The 14,188-nt window shown below is 42.1% G+C and overlaps 1 protein-coding gene across 1 annotated transcript in view; it reads left to right on the top strand.

The window, feature by feature from the left end:
* Positions 1 to 14,188, top strand: part of LOC121275854 (collagen alpha-3(VI) chain-like) — a 143,638-nt gene that overhangs the window by 76,967 nt on the left and 52,483 nt on the right. Inside the window, exons 15-18 of the mRNA XM_041183580.1 lie at positions 291 to 344; positions 2,347 to 2,382; positions 5,298 to 5,360; positions 8,649 to 8,711. Of these exons, the coding sequence (XP_041039514.1) occupies positions 291 to 344; positions 2,347 to 2,382; positions 5,298 to 5,360; positions 8,649 to 8,711 (216 nt within the window). The remainder of the gene's footprint in view (positions 1 to 290; positions 345 to 2,346; positions 2,383 to 5,297; positions 5,361 to 8,648; positions 8,712 to 14,188) is intronic.

Below are 14,188 nucleotides of genomic sequence, written 5' to 3' on the forward strand. Positions count from 1 at the left end.
TTGCAGTACCCCCAACAGTTCAGGTATATTTTTAACATACCCAAGACTGGGTAGTACCTTAGTGTAGTGTGAATGAGTTATTCACCTAAGTGAAATTATATTACTGGAACAATAGATGAGATAAATTATCAATTATCCCATCTATGGAATTAAAGAATGCAATGTTCTTTCTTTATGATTGCTATAAACACATCTAACATAAATCCCAAATGCTTTGTTCAGGCATAGTACAATTACTCAGTAGATTTCTAGAAGTAAAGCTGGGCTAATAATGAAACATTTTGTTGCAGGGCGATTCAGGAAAAGACGGTAATCCAGGAAAGCCTGGTGTTGCAGGAAATCCTGTAAGTCTCCATTACCTTTAATCAGAAGCTGCAGCCCCACAGTATCTTATTCCAACCCTATCTGCTCTGCTGCTGAGGATTTCCATCCATATACTTCAACTCCTTAAATTTACCCATGGTGTGGGTGTAGATGGGGAAGGGTTGGAGAAAAAGTAAAGTTGTCTTTGTGCATTAGTATAAATTGGGTGATATTAATTCATCTGCCCATTGGATATGAAAAATTTGTTGGGAGAGATGCCCAGTGGTGACTGAATCCATATTGCCTGGCGTCAAAATTACCTTTCTTGCCTCTTGCAAGTGAAACCAAACCTCCACCTTACCTTCAATGGCTCCACCCTTGGTCCTTCAACATCCCTTCAAATACATAAATAATAATGGTAATTAATTTGATCTAAAGCATTTTTTTAAAGAGAAATGAGGCACAGATGAGACCTATTACCTGCAATTCCTGAGCCATGTAGGAATTCTAGAAGGTTCTGTCTGTGGAGTGACTGGAGAAGTTGGGGTTGCTCTCCATAAAGCAAAGAAGAGGAAATTTGATGGAAGTATTCAAAATCATAAATGGTTTTTAGAAAGAAGCTAAGAAGAAACTGTGTCCAGCAGCAGAAGATCATTAACAAGGGGACATAAATTTAAACTGATTGGCAAAAGAACCGGCGATGACATGTGAGAATCTTTCTTTACAAAGTGAGCTGTTGTGCTCTGAATTGCATTGCTGGAAAAGGTGGTGGAAGCAGATTCGATAGTGACATTCAATAGAGAATTGGATAAATACTTGAAGGATAAAAAAATAATAATTACTGGACTGTGTGGAAAGAATAAAGAAGTGTGACTAATTGAATAACCCTACCCATGAGCCACCAAAGGTATGATGGGCTGAATGGCCACCTTCTGTGCTGTCTTATTTATTTGGTCCCACGATCCTGCAATGCTCATGGCCTCAATTCTTTTGCTCAGATTCCTCCCACCTAGTTTCCATGGCTGATTCTCCCTCCAGGAAGCTTCATTACCTCTTTCTTGCCAAACTTTTCTTTCCCCTAGAGTTGTAACTCAAGGTCACTGAGATATCTCATCCCAGATCAACAACTCAAAAATTGAAGTTCATTCAAGAATTTAATATTGTTCCCGTCTCATAGTTCTGGACAGGATCCAAGAAAAAGCTTATTATCTGATGCACAATTCTTTTGTGGATTAAAATCTATCTGTCTAATATTTTACATTTCTGTGTTTTACTGATGATATTATTATGGTACTACTGTTGCAAATGGCTCCCTTTGGTTCCTCCTAAGATGCAACATGCTGTTCCTCCTCACTCCACCTTCCTTGCATTAAATTCAAAACTTATGCCTGTCTTTACTCTAATTCAAGATAACCTTTCACAACCACTGAGAAGGAAGTTCTACTTCATGCTCATGCTAGTTCATGCTTTCTAAAACCATTGAAAGCAATATGGCCGATTGTTCAAATTAATTAATTGACTGCAGAACTGTATATAAACAAGACAATTGGATCTTATGTTAACATAAGTTCAAATTCTTTTGCAAACCGTAAGTTAGCACAGATCTCAGTGATGAAACTTTAACCCTGGCTTCCTATTAAATAAGTTTGTTGCCCATATCTCTGGATCATACAAATACATCTTAATTGGAGAATGAACCAAAATTTAATGAGTTGAATTAGACTATATAATTCTGTGATTTGATTCCTGTTGCCTCCGTTCTCAGAACCCATTTCGCCCATGCAGTTTTTCCAAGTCTGCTTCCTGTGACCTTTAGCTTTAACTTTGTGAGAAATCTTTGTAGCAGTTTCTACCTGATGTTCATAAAGAAAGGTTGACTGCAAGTCAAATATGTAAAACCTGTTACTTTTTTTCCGAATGTTTGATGCACTCAAATCACTTTAAAAGAGAAATGCTTTGTACAAAATTGTTAAGGTGTAAAACTCATGTAGTAAAGCTATCAGGTGATTAAACTTAAAAACGTAATATTCTTACTTACTTCAGGGTCTCCATGGTCACAGAGGGCCACCTGGTAAAAATGTGAGTTTGTCAGTATTTTCATTCAAATTATTCTAACGGCACATAGTAATTCGGTGCATATTGCACAATATTACTAGTGATTTTATTTGTTAAGTGGGATTCCAATGAGACAAGCCAGATGGTCTGCAGTAATCTTTTCCAGTACGGTACATTCCGTTGTTCCCATGTAACGTGCAATAACTAATGAGAAGCTGCCTGCTGAGGGAATACAACCTAAATGTGAAGTTCTGATTCAAAAATGCTTTTTAAATTCCTTCTGGTTGCTGAGCTGCTACATCTGCGCTTGAGGATATGGTTGCTATGTTTTCTCAACTAGCACTCTGCTGCCTGAACTGGAATTGCTCTTTACCCCAAATAAATTCAGGAATATCCTAAATTGAGCCAATTGGAGTTATTTTAGGTTCACAAATAATATTATTGATCATGGTTAATACACACTGGAACACTTGGGAGAGAATTTTCCCTCTGTCGGGTGCTGGGGGGGGAGGCGGTTGTATATAGGGCGGGTGTAGACCCGATTGGTGCCCCGATCAGGTCTGCGCCACCATTTTACGTAGGCGGGCCAATTAAGGCCCACCCAGCGTGACGCGCACCCGGAAGTGCTGTGCACTCCCTATGTGAGCTGGGTGGGCAGGGGGTGAGGTATCCCTGAGTTGGGAGTGCACTCTTTCGCGAGTGCAGAAATCTCCCTGAGGCACAGAGGTACCTCACAGAGATAAGTTTTAAGTTTTAAAAGTTTTAATAAAGAAGGAAAAAAAAATTAAGCCATGTCACATGAGCTGGGACATGTCAATTAACTTTAATGAAAAAATGTATTTAATTTATAAACCCTTCATGAAACCACATCCTGCCCGTGGGTGGCACACCATGAAAAATGCGAAGGCCACCTGGGCTCTTCGCCAGCCTGCCAACCTTAAGGTTGGACGGCCAGGTTTCTCAATAGCCTTAATTAGTTAATTAATGGCCTTAACAGGCCTTTGACAGTTTGGTTGTGCACCCGCCGAACTGAAAATCTAAATGATGTGCGGTGATGTTGGGTTGCACGCCCAATGTCACCCCGCATCATTTTACGCCTTGGCAAACAGGCCCCGCCCCCTGCTCACCGAGCCAAAAATTCTCCCCTTGAACTGTGGTGAGGATTCAGACTTGAATAGAATAAATAATGGTAAAAGCAAAATACTGCAGTTGCTGGAAATCTGAAACAAAAACAAAAATACCTAGAAAAACTCAGCAGGTCTGACAGCATCTGCGGAGAGGAATACAGTTGTCCTTTTAGCCCATTTCAATCCCTTCACCCCACCCCACTCCCACTAGGGCCATCTGCCACTAGCTTGTCCTGCTTGCTACCCTTAATGTCTCCATTAGCACATCCTTTAGATAATATCACCACCCCTTTGTCCTTTTGTCTATGGCATCTTTGGCAATCTCTTCTTTGCCTCCACCTATCACTGGCCCCCTATCCAGATCTACCTGTCCCATCCCCCTCTACCAGCTTATATTTCACCTCATTTCTATATTTCCTTAATTCTGATGACGAGTCATACAGACTCAAAACATCAACTGTATTCCTCCCTGCAGATGCTGTCAGACCTGCTGAGTTTTTCCAGGTATTTTTGTTTTTGTTTCAGAATAAGTAATGACACTGGCAAAGGTATAGGGTTATAACAAAGTGAAACTAATTTTATTGAATGATGTTTCAAAAGCACAAGGATATGAATAGCACACTGATAGCTGCTGAACAGGTGAATAATACCATGCAGGACCCATCAATGAAAAACAAAACTTACAAACTGACCTCTGTCAATTCTGTTATGTCCTCATTTTATAAATACTCCACAGAAGCTAAATCCTCACAATCCAGTTCAAGTTTTATCTTTTAAACTACAGGACAACTTGCCCCTTTCGTCCAGCTCCCTGTCTTACCTTAAACTGTGAGAACAAAGATTTACTCAGCAGTTATGGATGGTGGGTGGGCTCTTGAAGCTGGAGGGCTAATTAAAGGCCTTCCAGCTTGAAATCAGCAGCAGGCTACAGTGGAAGGTAAGTGAGGAAGAAGGTGCTTCAAAATGGTGGCGCCTTCTCTCCAACGTTTTAAAATTTGAAAAAAATTATTCTTGTCGCTGGTCCACCAACATTGGGCAGGATGGAGGGGTTGCTGGGGGGGACCTCTACAAGGCAGCCTGAAACTGCTGCTGCAACCAAGGAGGCCAGGCGGTCCGCTAAGCCTGCCTCAGAGTATTGCCCTCTTGGCCTTCTGCCAGGAGGTTACCTTCCAGGCTACTTTAAGAGGCTACAGGCCTCCCATCCCCCCATCCACCTTGTGAGAAAATGTCTTGGGGTTGGATGGAGCCGGGGAACTGACATAACTGGCTGGCGGCGCTATATTTAACGTTTGCTTTCTTCGTTTTCTGCCCTGGATGGGACTAAAAATCCAGCCTACAATGTCAAGCTCCAGATGTCTCATTCCGCACTTTCTGTTACAGAGGAAAATTAATCTTTAAAAGAAAAGAGAGGGAAAACCGACAACAGCCTAACTGTTATAGGCAATTTTCTGACCTCCATTTAATTACAATAAGCTGATCATGAATCCTGTTAATGATAATTTAAAATCTTTTTGCCCTTTCATACATTTTTGGCTGACACAGAGCACTTCGATGTGAGTGATGTGGCTGACAGTTGGTAAAAGACATTCACTGGCCAAGGGGGTAGGGGTGGAATCAATCAGACTTTACTGTGAGTTTAGGTTTAGTTTAAAACAACTGCATTACCAGCATGCCCATTTAATGTTGTATATGGCTGCTAGGCTATTGTTAACTCCAAAGATGAAACCAAGTGCAATATTCTGGAGTATGGTGGTGAAGTTTAGACAATCAGAAATTCTTTCCATAAAATAACAGTTCTCTGTTTCTGTGTAGGGTCAGAATGGAAAAGGTGGTAAACGAGGTCGTAAGGGAGATCCAGGAGTCCACGGCACACAGGTGGTCCCCAGAAATTTAATATTTAATCAGTAGTTTTGCATTGTAGAAACTCACTGTTCAATTGCTTTAATTGCAGCTTCATTGATTTCTCAACACATATATATTTTCAGATTAAGATTTGTAAAGTGTACATGCTTTTCCTCCCATTTTACTCTTCACTTCCTTTCAAATGCTGATTTCCACTAGGATACTCTGCCACAGATGCTCATGTGACTTTCTTCCTGCAGTCGATTCGACCATGGAAGTTATTACAATTAAGCTTAAACATGTTCTCACTCGGCACCACAATTCTACTATCAGAGATGTGTGGGGTAAAACCAATCTTAGATGGTACCAAAATCTCAATAGTGAGGCAGCAGCCCAATAGGAAAGACAAACGAGTGGAGAGTTGGTGGCTGCTTTACCAGCACCCAATCAGCGTTATTGTTCAAGACCGATTTCAGCCCCAATCACAAGGGTTTAACACCCTCACTTGGGTGCTCTGCCCGATTTTGCTAAGGGAGTGAACTGCTACTGCCTCAGCAAGGTTATCTGAATATCTAAACGGTATTGCTAATAAGCAACATGAGGTACCCTTACACTAAGTGCAAATATGATTCAGTAACCTAGCTGGCTACAAAACAGAAAACATTGAGCAGGAGCTGAGGTTATTTATTTAGTTAGCAAACTGGCGGGAAGCAATGTTTCCCAAGGGTCAGTTTTGGAAGCACTATTTTCACCATTTACATAAACGATTAGACTTTGGAATTGGAATACAATTTCAAAATTTGCAGATGCTACCAAATTGGGATTGTAGGTAATATAGAGGAGGTCTTCAACAAAATATGGGAAGACATTAATAAACTTGTAGGCCGGGATTTTCTGGCCCTGTCACGGGTGGGACCCGCTGCGAGCGAGGTGGTGCCCCAGCCAGAAGCCCATTGACTTGTAGCGGGACTGGAAAATTGCAGTGGTGGGTGGGTGTGGAAAATCCCGCCGGTAGAATGGGCAGTTTATTGGCAAATTAACTTCCTTATAAATAATTGTGAGGCAGTACATTTGGTAGGAAGAGTAAGGAGGTCACATATTCCTTGGAAAATAAGGGGGAAATTTTAACCTAAAAAATCAGGCAAATTGAGTTGAGGTATTGAGGCAGTTAGAGTCAGAAAAATGTGTGTCCCATCGCAAACCCACCTCCAGCCTGCCTATTTCCAGCTGAGGACAGAAGATGGCCAGGTGACCAACCCACTTCAAGGAGGTGGGTTAGAAGTTTTAATATTATAATAAGGCATTGAACCTCACCATCAGGCCTGGATACCTTCACTCAATCACTCCCTTAGCATTGAGCTCTTTCCTCTGCCCTCCGCCAATCCCCTCCTGCTCCCCTGATCTACACCCTCTTCCTCCCTGAGCCATCCCCCCGATCGACACTCCCTCCTACCGATTCACCCCAGCCGATTAACCTGATATTTCTGGTACCCTGCTTGTAAATTTTATTTTCACTCTCCCCAGTGCTTTTATCTTCTCTTAATAATATGGCAACCAGAACTGTACATAGTACTCCGAATGTGATCTAACCGAAGTTTAGCATAACTTCACTATTTTTCAATTCTACCTTGTAGAAATAAGCCCTCGTGTTTTTCTCATGGCTTTATTAACCTCATCAACTAATGTCTTGAAGTCATATCCTTCGAAAGAGTTTTTTCTGAACTACATTCATCTTTTCATGTCTGGAAATTCAAACCCACAGAAGCGACTCTTTCATGGCTAGGCAATATTTTTAATGTTTAAATTAATTTATTTTAGGTTTGTTCACTGAATTAAGTGTCTACCAGCAGCTGAATGTAACATAAAGATAAAAGCAAAATGCTGGAAGTTTGAAATAAAAACAGATAATGCTGGAAAAACTTGGCAGGTCTGGCCAGCATCTGTGGAGAGAGAAACAGAGTTAACGTTTTGAGTCTGCATGACTCTAAGTGGACTCAAAACGCTGACTCTGTTTCTCTCTCCACAGGTGCTGCCAGACCTGCTGAGTTTTTCCAGCGTTTTCTGTTTTAATGATAGCAGCTGAATGTACTTAAGTGTATGTTCATTGCAAGAAAACAAGATCCATAATTGGAAAAAGAAGAGATTCAAATATTTCCAGCAGTGTGTAACTCCAAATCAAAACAAAACTTATTTTAAACAAGATACATAATCTAATTGAACTTTTTGGGAACTCTGAATGCATTGTGTAATATCAATAATGTGGATGTTCTGCTTGTAAAGTGGTTACTGATCGTAAAAAAAATAAGATAACCATCAGATTCTGCATAAAGTGTTTACAGTGATTTAAGGCAACATTTAGTGGAGTTGACAAGGGCCTTGCCCACCAGCTGGAGAGTTGGAGGAGAGCCCCCGTCACGTCTTTCAGGAAAGGCCCACCGCATTGTGCCACTCAGGCACCCAAGATCCAGGACAGAGGAGGAGGGGGTCGGCAGCAAAGACTTGGGGTGTCTCTCAGCACTACCCACCACCAACACCCCCCACCTTCCTGATGCCAGTTCCCTTGATCAGGCAGTAAGTGCCTTTGAACAAGGGACTCTCCTGGGACCCCACAAGCAACCCCACAAGGATTGTATATGCTCGCCCCCCTCTCCTTGGTGAACCCCCTGCCTGCCGTTGGGTCAATATCAGCAGTGGCAGGATGAGGTGCTTAAGTGGACATTAATTGGCACCAGTGCAGGAAGACCCTCCACAAGCCTTCCCACCACGGACTTAATCAGGGTGAAAGCAGAAAGGCAATGGGGTTCCCACTCACCAACATCCCGCCTGATTAAATGCCGCCTCCTCCCGCAACCACCACCCCGCCCCATCACCAACAGGCCGTGAGAGTACATTAAATTCTGCCTTTAGTATTTTCTGCCTGTTGCATAAATGCATTTTTGAGAACATTAAAGTTATTCTTTGAAAAAAAATGATCGCAAATAAGCTACAGGAGCTGTGATGATTCCCATTTGACTCTTGATTACCATTTGAAAGTGAGCTGAATGAAACTTGGTTTAGTTTTGATTTGATTTTGATCTGGTAGGAATAGTGTGAAGAAATAAATTGCTACCATATTTCATTAATAATGACAGATTATCCAATAAAGGTATTGATTATTTTTTTTTTATAATGCAACATTGGCCGGGATCTTCCGGTCCTGCCGAAAGTCAATGATTTTTAGCTGACCCGCTGCATCCCCGTGACGGGTCCCGAAGATCCCGGCCCGCATTGACCTGTCACTGTACATCAATTCCCAACCCGTGCGTTTGTTCCTTCTTACAGGGGATACCAGGTTCACCTGGTCGTCCAGGTCGAAAAGGAGAACTGGGAGCTCGAGGTCAACAGGTTTGTGGTGGAACTGACTCTTGGTATGCCCGTAATGTGTACAGTTTTAGGTCCGATTTGAAAAGCTACAATTATTCTGTCGAGACGTTGTATTGGAGGTTACAGGCTCGGCTAGAACCTGGATGGATATGAATTTTGCGTTCAAGTGGGGTGTGAGTCAGTAACGTCAGCATGCTTCAAGGCAAAGTATTAATCTGTTCTTTCACCAAAGTTAAACTACATAGGTTATAAGGTGAATATCAACTATAAAGTATTAACGGATTTGAAATGCAGAATTCTCTTGTAATGCACTAAACATACACATTGATTCAATGCAAGTAGTGAGAGTTTTGTTGTTCTCTGCAGTAAATCTTTGCTTTTTTTGCACAGTGAAAATATCATTTGCTCCAATGCAATAAACTCAAATATTTGGAGAGTAATTATGCAATTCCGCTCTATCTTCAAACTGACTTTCCTACCAAACTGCGATGCAGTAAAGTCCAGATTTCATAAAGAATATATCTCTTTAATAAATGAGGTTTAAAAACAGAAGATTCATGTGGGTAAAATATACATGGGCAAAGACGCATAACGGATGGTACTTCATCAATCCCCGATAGGCGCTCCATCCAATAGTCAGTGGCATTAACTTCAGTAGCACTGGATGTCTGGCAGTCAACAAGTGTGATTCCACCTGCTTGCGACCCCAGCCAAATCCATAGCACCCCCTATAATTCTAGAAGTTTCTGTCAGCAATACTTTACCTAAATGTTTAATGTGTTCTTATGATCTTACTCCATCCAGTATTTTGGTCAAGAATTTGAAATGAATAAGTAAACACTCCTATTAAAATAACTGCGAGCAGAATGACTTGAGAATGTCTTAAGCATGCATGAGTTTCTATGGCAAACATTAATTTCTAAGTTATAGGTTTACTTATAATCATTTCAACTGCTCTCAATAGCGAAGCTGATTGGTAAGAAAAAATCAGTTGCCAACGGGTCTGGTTTGAAATGGGAATTGGAACTGACCCCAACTGAACTACTCCCAGTCAGTCAGTTAAGCTGCTCCCAGTTGACCAGCTCCCAGTTGCCAGCTGAGCTGCTCCCAGTTGTCCAGTCGAGCTGCTCTCAGTTGTCCAGTTGAGCTGCTCCCAGTTGTCCAGTTCAGCTGCTCCCAGTTGTCTAGTTCAGCTGCTCCCAGTTGTCCAGTTCAGCTGCTCCCAGTTGTCTAGTTCAGCTGCTCCCAGTTGTCCAGTTCAGCTGCTCCCAGTTGTCTAGTTCAGCTGCTCCCAGTTGTCCAGTTCAGCTGCTCCCAGTTGTCCAGTTCAGCTGCTCCCAGCTGTCCAGTTCAGCTGCTCCCAGTTGTCTAGTTCAGCTGCTCCCAGTTGTCCAGTTCAGCTGCTCCCAGTTGTCTAGTTCAGCTGCTCCCAGTTGTCTAGTTCAGCTGCTCCCAGTTGTCCAGTTGAGCTGCTCCCAGTTGTCCAGTTCAGCTGCTCCCAGTTGTCTAGTTCAGCTGCTCCCAGTTGTCTAGTTCAGCTGCTCCCAGTTGTCTAGTTCAGCTGCTCCCAGTTGTCCAGTTCAGCTGCTCCCAGTTGTCTAGTTCAGCTGCTCCCAGTTGGCCAGTTCAGCTGCTCCCAGTTGTCCAGTTCAGCTGCTCCCAGTTGTCCAGTTCAGCTGCTCCCAGTTGTCTAGTTCAGCTGCTCCCAGTTGTCCAGTTCAGCTGCTCCCAGTTGTCTAGTTCAGCTGCTCCCAGTTGTCTAGTTCAGCTGCTCCCAGTTGTCCAGTTGAGCTGCTCCCAGTTGTCCAGTTCAGCTGCTCCCAGTTGTCTAGTTCAGCTGCTCCCAGTTGTCCAGTTCAGCTGCTCCCAGTTGTCTAGTTCAGCTGCTCCCAGTTGTCTAGTTCAGCTGCTCCCAGTTGTCTAGTTCAGCTGCTCCCAGTTGTCCAGTTCAGCTGCTCCCAGTTGTCTAGTTCAGCTGCTCCCAGTTGGCCAGTTGAGCTGCTCCCAATTGTCCAGTTCAGCTGCTCCCAGTTGTCCAGCTGAGCTGTTCCCAGTGAATTATTCCCACTTGAGTTGTCATGCTGGTTCTAGTTGTGTTCAATTAGCCTGGTTAAATTTATTGGTGCTGGTTGATCAACTGTTAAAGGAACACTTTGACTGTGGGGCTGGCTAAGGACTGAGGTGAAGGTGAGTGTGAGAGCAGGGAGTGAGGGTTTGCTAGGTGTGGTAAGCAGGGGGTGGGGGTGCATTGAGTGGGGGTTCTTTTAATTGAGACCAGGGATGGACCTTCTGGCCAAGTCACTCAATTCCAGTGCCATTTGAATCACTCAAACTCACCCTGCAGACTCCCAGGATCATCTCCATGGGCTGCCTTAGAAAATACAGGGCCCATAGCATCCCTTAAGGGACAAACAGTCAATGGACAATCCCTTAAGCTATGAGACAGTGAGTTACCCTGCAGTTAAGTATTCAGAAAGGTAAATCTAGAAAATTAATTCACTCCATTCATATAAATATCACTAGCAAATGAAAAAACTACCAATAATATGTTGGTGCATACTGCAGAGAAGTATAACTTGACTGGACAGCACTGTAAGTTTCAAATTTTATTGTGATGCATAAAAACACAAAACACATGATACAAAAACCAAATAAACGGTGCAGGAACCAAAACATAAACTCAGCTAACATGCAGATATGTTAAATTGCAATAATTAATCAAAATACTGAACTTATGCATTTACACGTTGGATGCTTCACTGGATTTTTATCTCTTATTGCGGACCTGAATCTTTTTGGATATAACTCTTTCTTGAAAACCTTCCCTCCCGGGTCTGGAGATGGTGGATAAAATATGCTGTCAAGTAAAAGAAAAAGCTTAAGCTTGAAATTAGTTGGGGACTTCCAAAACAGATGTCAAAATTCCTCCAAGCCAACCTCATGCTGGAAGAAATTGCATCCTCTGTGTTGCCTGCAATAAAACAGCCTGCTCGCTCACCAGACCCACGTATGTCAAAAGCCAAAGTCTTGGTGAATGATGAATTTGTCCTTTGGCTGCGTGTCTTATTCCACACTCCTTCTGGCATCTCAATGCTCCCTGGCAGTTTTATCTGTATATAATATCAGGGACATACTCAATATCCTATATGTAAAATAGATTAAATACAGACTGTGCGTGAGGTTATTCACAGTTCAGTCTTAATGAATGACAAATCATTAGTGATGGAGAAAAGTTTAATACTGCACCAGCTGTCGTAATGATCCATCACTTTTTTAAAACCAACATTGATTATCAAATGTTTTGAAAATTAATTCAAGCCTCTTTGTGCTCCATATAGGGGACTTACTGACTCTGCCTGGATGGTGTTGGGGATGCAGGCATCTTCAACGCTCTTTCCTTGTGTGGTGCTGGTGCATCACCTCACTAAGCAACATGATGTAAAATAATTTGCATAATTCGTATACCAGTGTTGAGAGGCCGTTGCACAAATCCAATTCGCTCTATCACCTGTTTCTGACTGGACAGTGCTGCGTTAGTCACAGAAAGAAGTGTAACATTAAAACGACAAGTGTACCTCATCTATTTTTGACAGTTCCACAATTTCCAACTGTACTTTGTGGTTCATAGCTACCAGCTGCTTTTTCTTGTTCTGGGAGGCTATCAAATCTTCCTTGCAGCTGTTCTCTCTCCTGTTGTTGCTCCCAAGCCTTTGTTGCAGGCAAACTTCTCCTTAATTCTGCCAGATAGAAGATATCTTTGAAACCATTTAGTTTTAATTTGAGATTTCATAAACCATTTGCAACAAAAATCACCAATGAGAAAGTATTTATCCTGGCTGCACCTTTCAGTGCTCTCTTCATCCAGTGTGGGTGTATTGTCACTACTGCTATTGTCCTGGACAGTGCTGTTCACTATCTTGGACACCCTGAACCTTTGGCCACTCTGTACCTTCTGCCTGATCTCTTCACGGGTGTCAATGGATAAAGAAAAATTTAATAGCATTGCACTGCACATTTTAGATTTACCTGTCTAGTCATTTGGGGCATTATATCAGGCAAATGGTCTCCAAGATTCACAAATCTTCTCATCCCTTTTGATGAAAAGTAAGTTTCCTCATATCTTTGAAATCTGCCTGTGAGAATCATAGGAAGTTTATATCACTGAAAGAGGCCACTTGGCCCATTGTGCCTGAGCTGGCCAAAAAATTAGGTACCTAGCCTAATCCGACTTTCCAGCATTTAGTCCATAGCCCTTCAGGTCATGACACTTGAGGTGCATATCCAGACACCTCTTAAATGAGTTGAGAGTTTCTACCTTTTCAGGCAGCGAGTTCCAGACCCCCACAACCCTCAGGGTGAAAAATGTTTTTCTCATCACCTCTCTAATCATTCTACCAATCATTCCCCCTTGTCACTGACCCCTCTGCTAAAGAATTGAGTGAAGCTCCAAAGAGAATTAACAATTGGCTGCATGAGTATGAGCTTAGAACTTGAAATCCACTTTCTACTCAAACTCTTGTAGTCCACTGCTGTTTGATGGGATCCATTGCATCAAAGAGGGATTTATGGTGCTGATGTTGTAAGGAATGCTACCACTGAATTATAATTGACACGATATCATGGCAACTAAGGTACTTATGGCAGTGGTTACTCTAGTGGCTTTTTTCATGCTTTTCATTGAGAAAAAATATTTTGATTTTTTTTTCTATCCTGAGAAGTTCGAATGCAATAGCTTACATTTCCCTTAGTGGAGAATTCTAGAACCAGGGGATATAGATTGAAGATAAGTGGCAGAAGGTGTAGACATGAGGAAGAACTTTTTTATGCAGATGGTAGTGGGTGTTTGGAATTCACTGCCCAAGTTGGTGGTAGAGGCAGAAACTTTAAACTCTTTTAAAAAGTACCTGGATCTGCACCTAAAGTGCTGTAAGATCCAGGGCTGTGGCCGGGTGCAGGAAGGTGGGATTAGAAAGGACACCTGGGTGTCCTCGGGCTGGCATGGACAAGATGGGTTGAATGGCCTCCTTCTGTGCTGTAACATTTCTATGGTTGTAAGGTTTTCCATAATGTGACTTTTTGTGTGTGACTGTATTCAAAAAAATCAAAAATTTTGAAATGGTTAAATGCACAGCATTAATAAACTTGTACTTCTGTAACGCATTAATATCTGTGAGGTAAGGAGATAAATATTATTGTGCTCAGTATAACACATTGCAAACTTGATGTGAAAATGTGTACTGACTGGCCAATGCTTTTTTGCCATGCTCAGGCAGACTTTTAACTTAAGTCAATCCAGTTGGCTTCAACTGGTACAGTTTCTTGTTTAAAGAATCATTGAAACAGTTACATGGCAACTGGCTCCACTTAATTTAAACTGGTTCCAGTTTTCCTGTCAACTTGTTCCAGCAGAAGTCAACTGATCCAATAAGATTCAAATGGGTACAGTTGAAGTCAACTGGGCATGTGGAATCACAACAGATTTCCCATTGTCAGTGCCA

This window comes from Carcharodon carcharias, chromosome 3 (assembly GCF_017639515.1).
Source record: "Carcharodon carcharias isolate sCarCar2 chromosome 3, sCarCar2.pri, whole genome shotgun sequence".
Lineage (NCBI taxonomy): Eukaryota > Metazoa > Chordata > Chondrichthyes > Lamniformes > Lamnidae > Carcharodon > Carcharodon carcharias.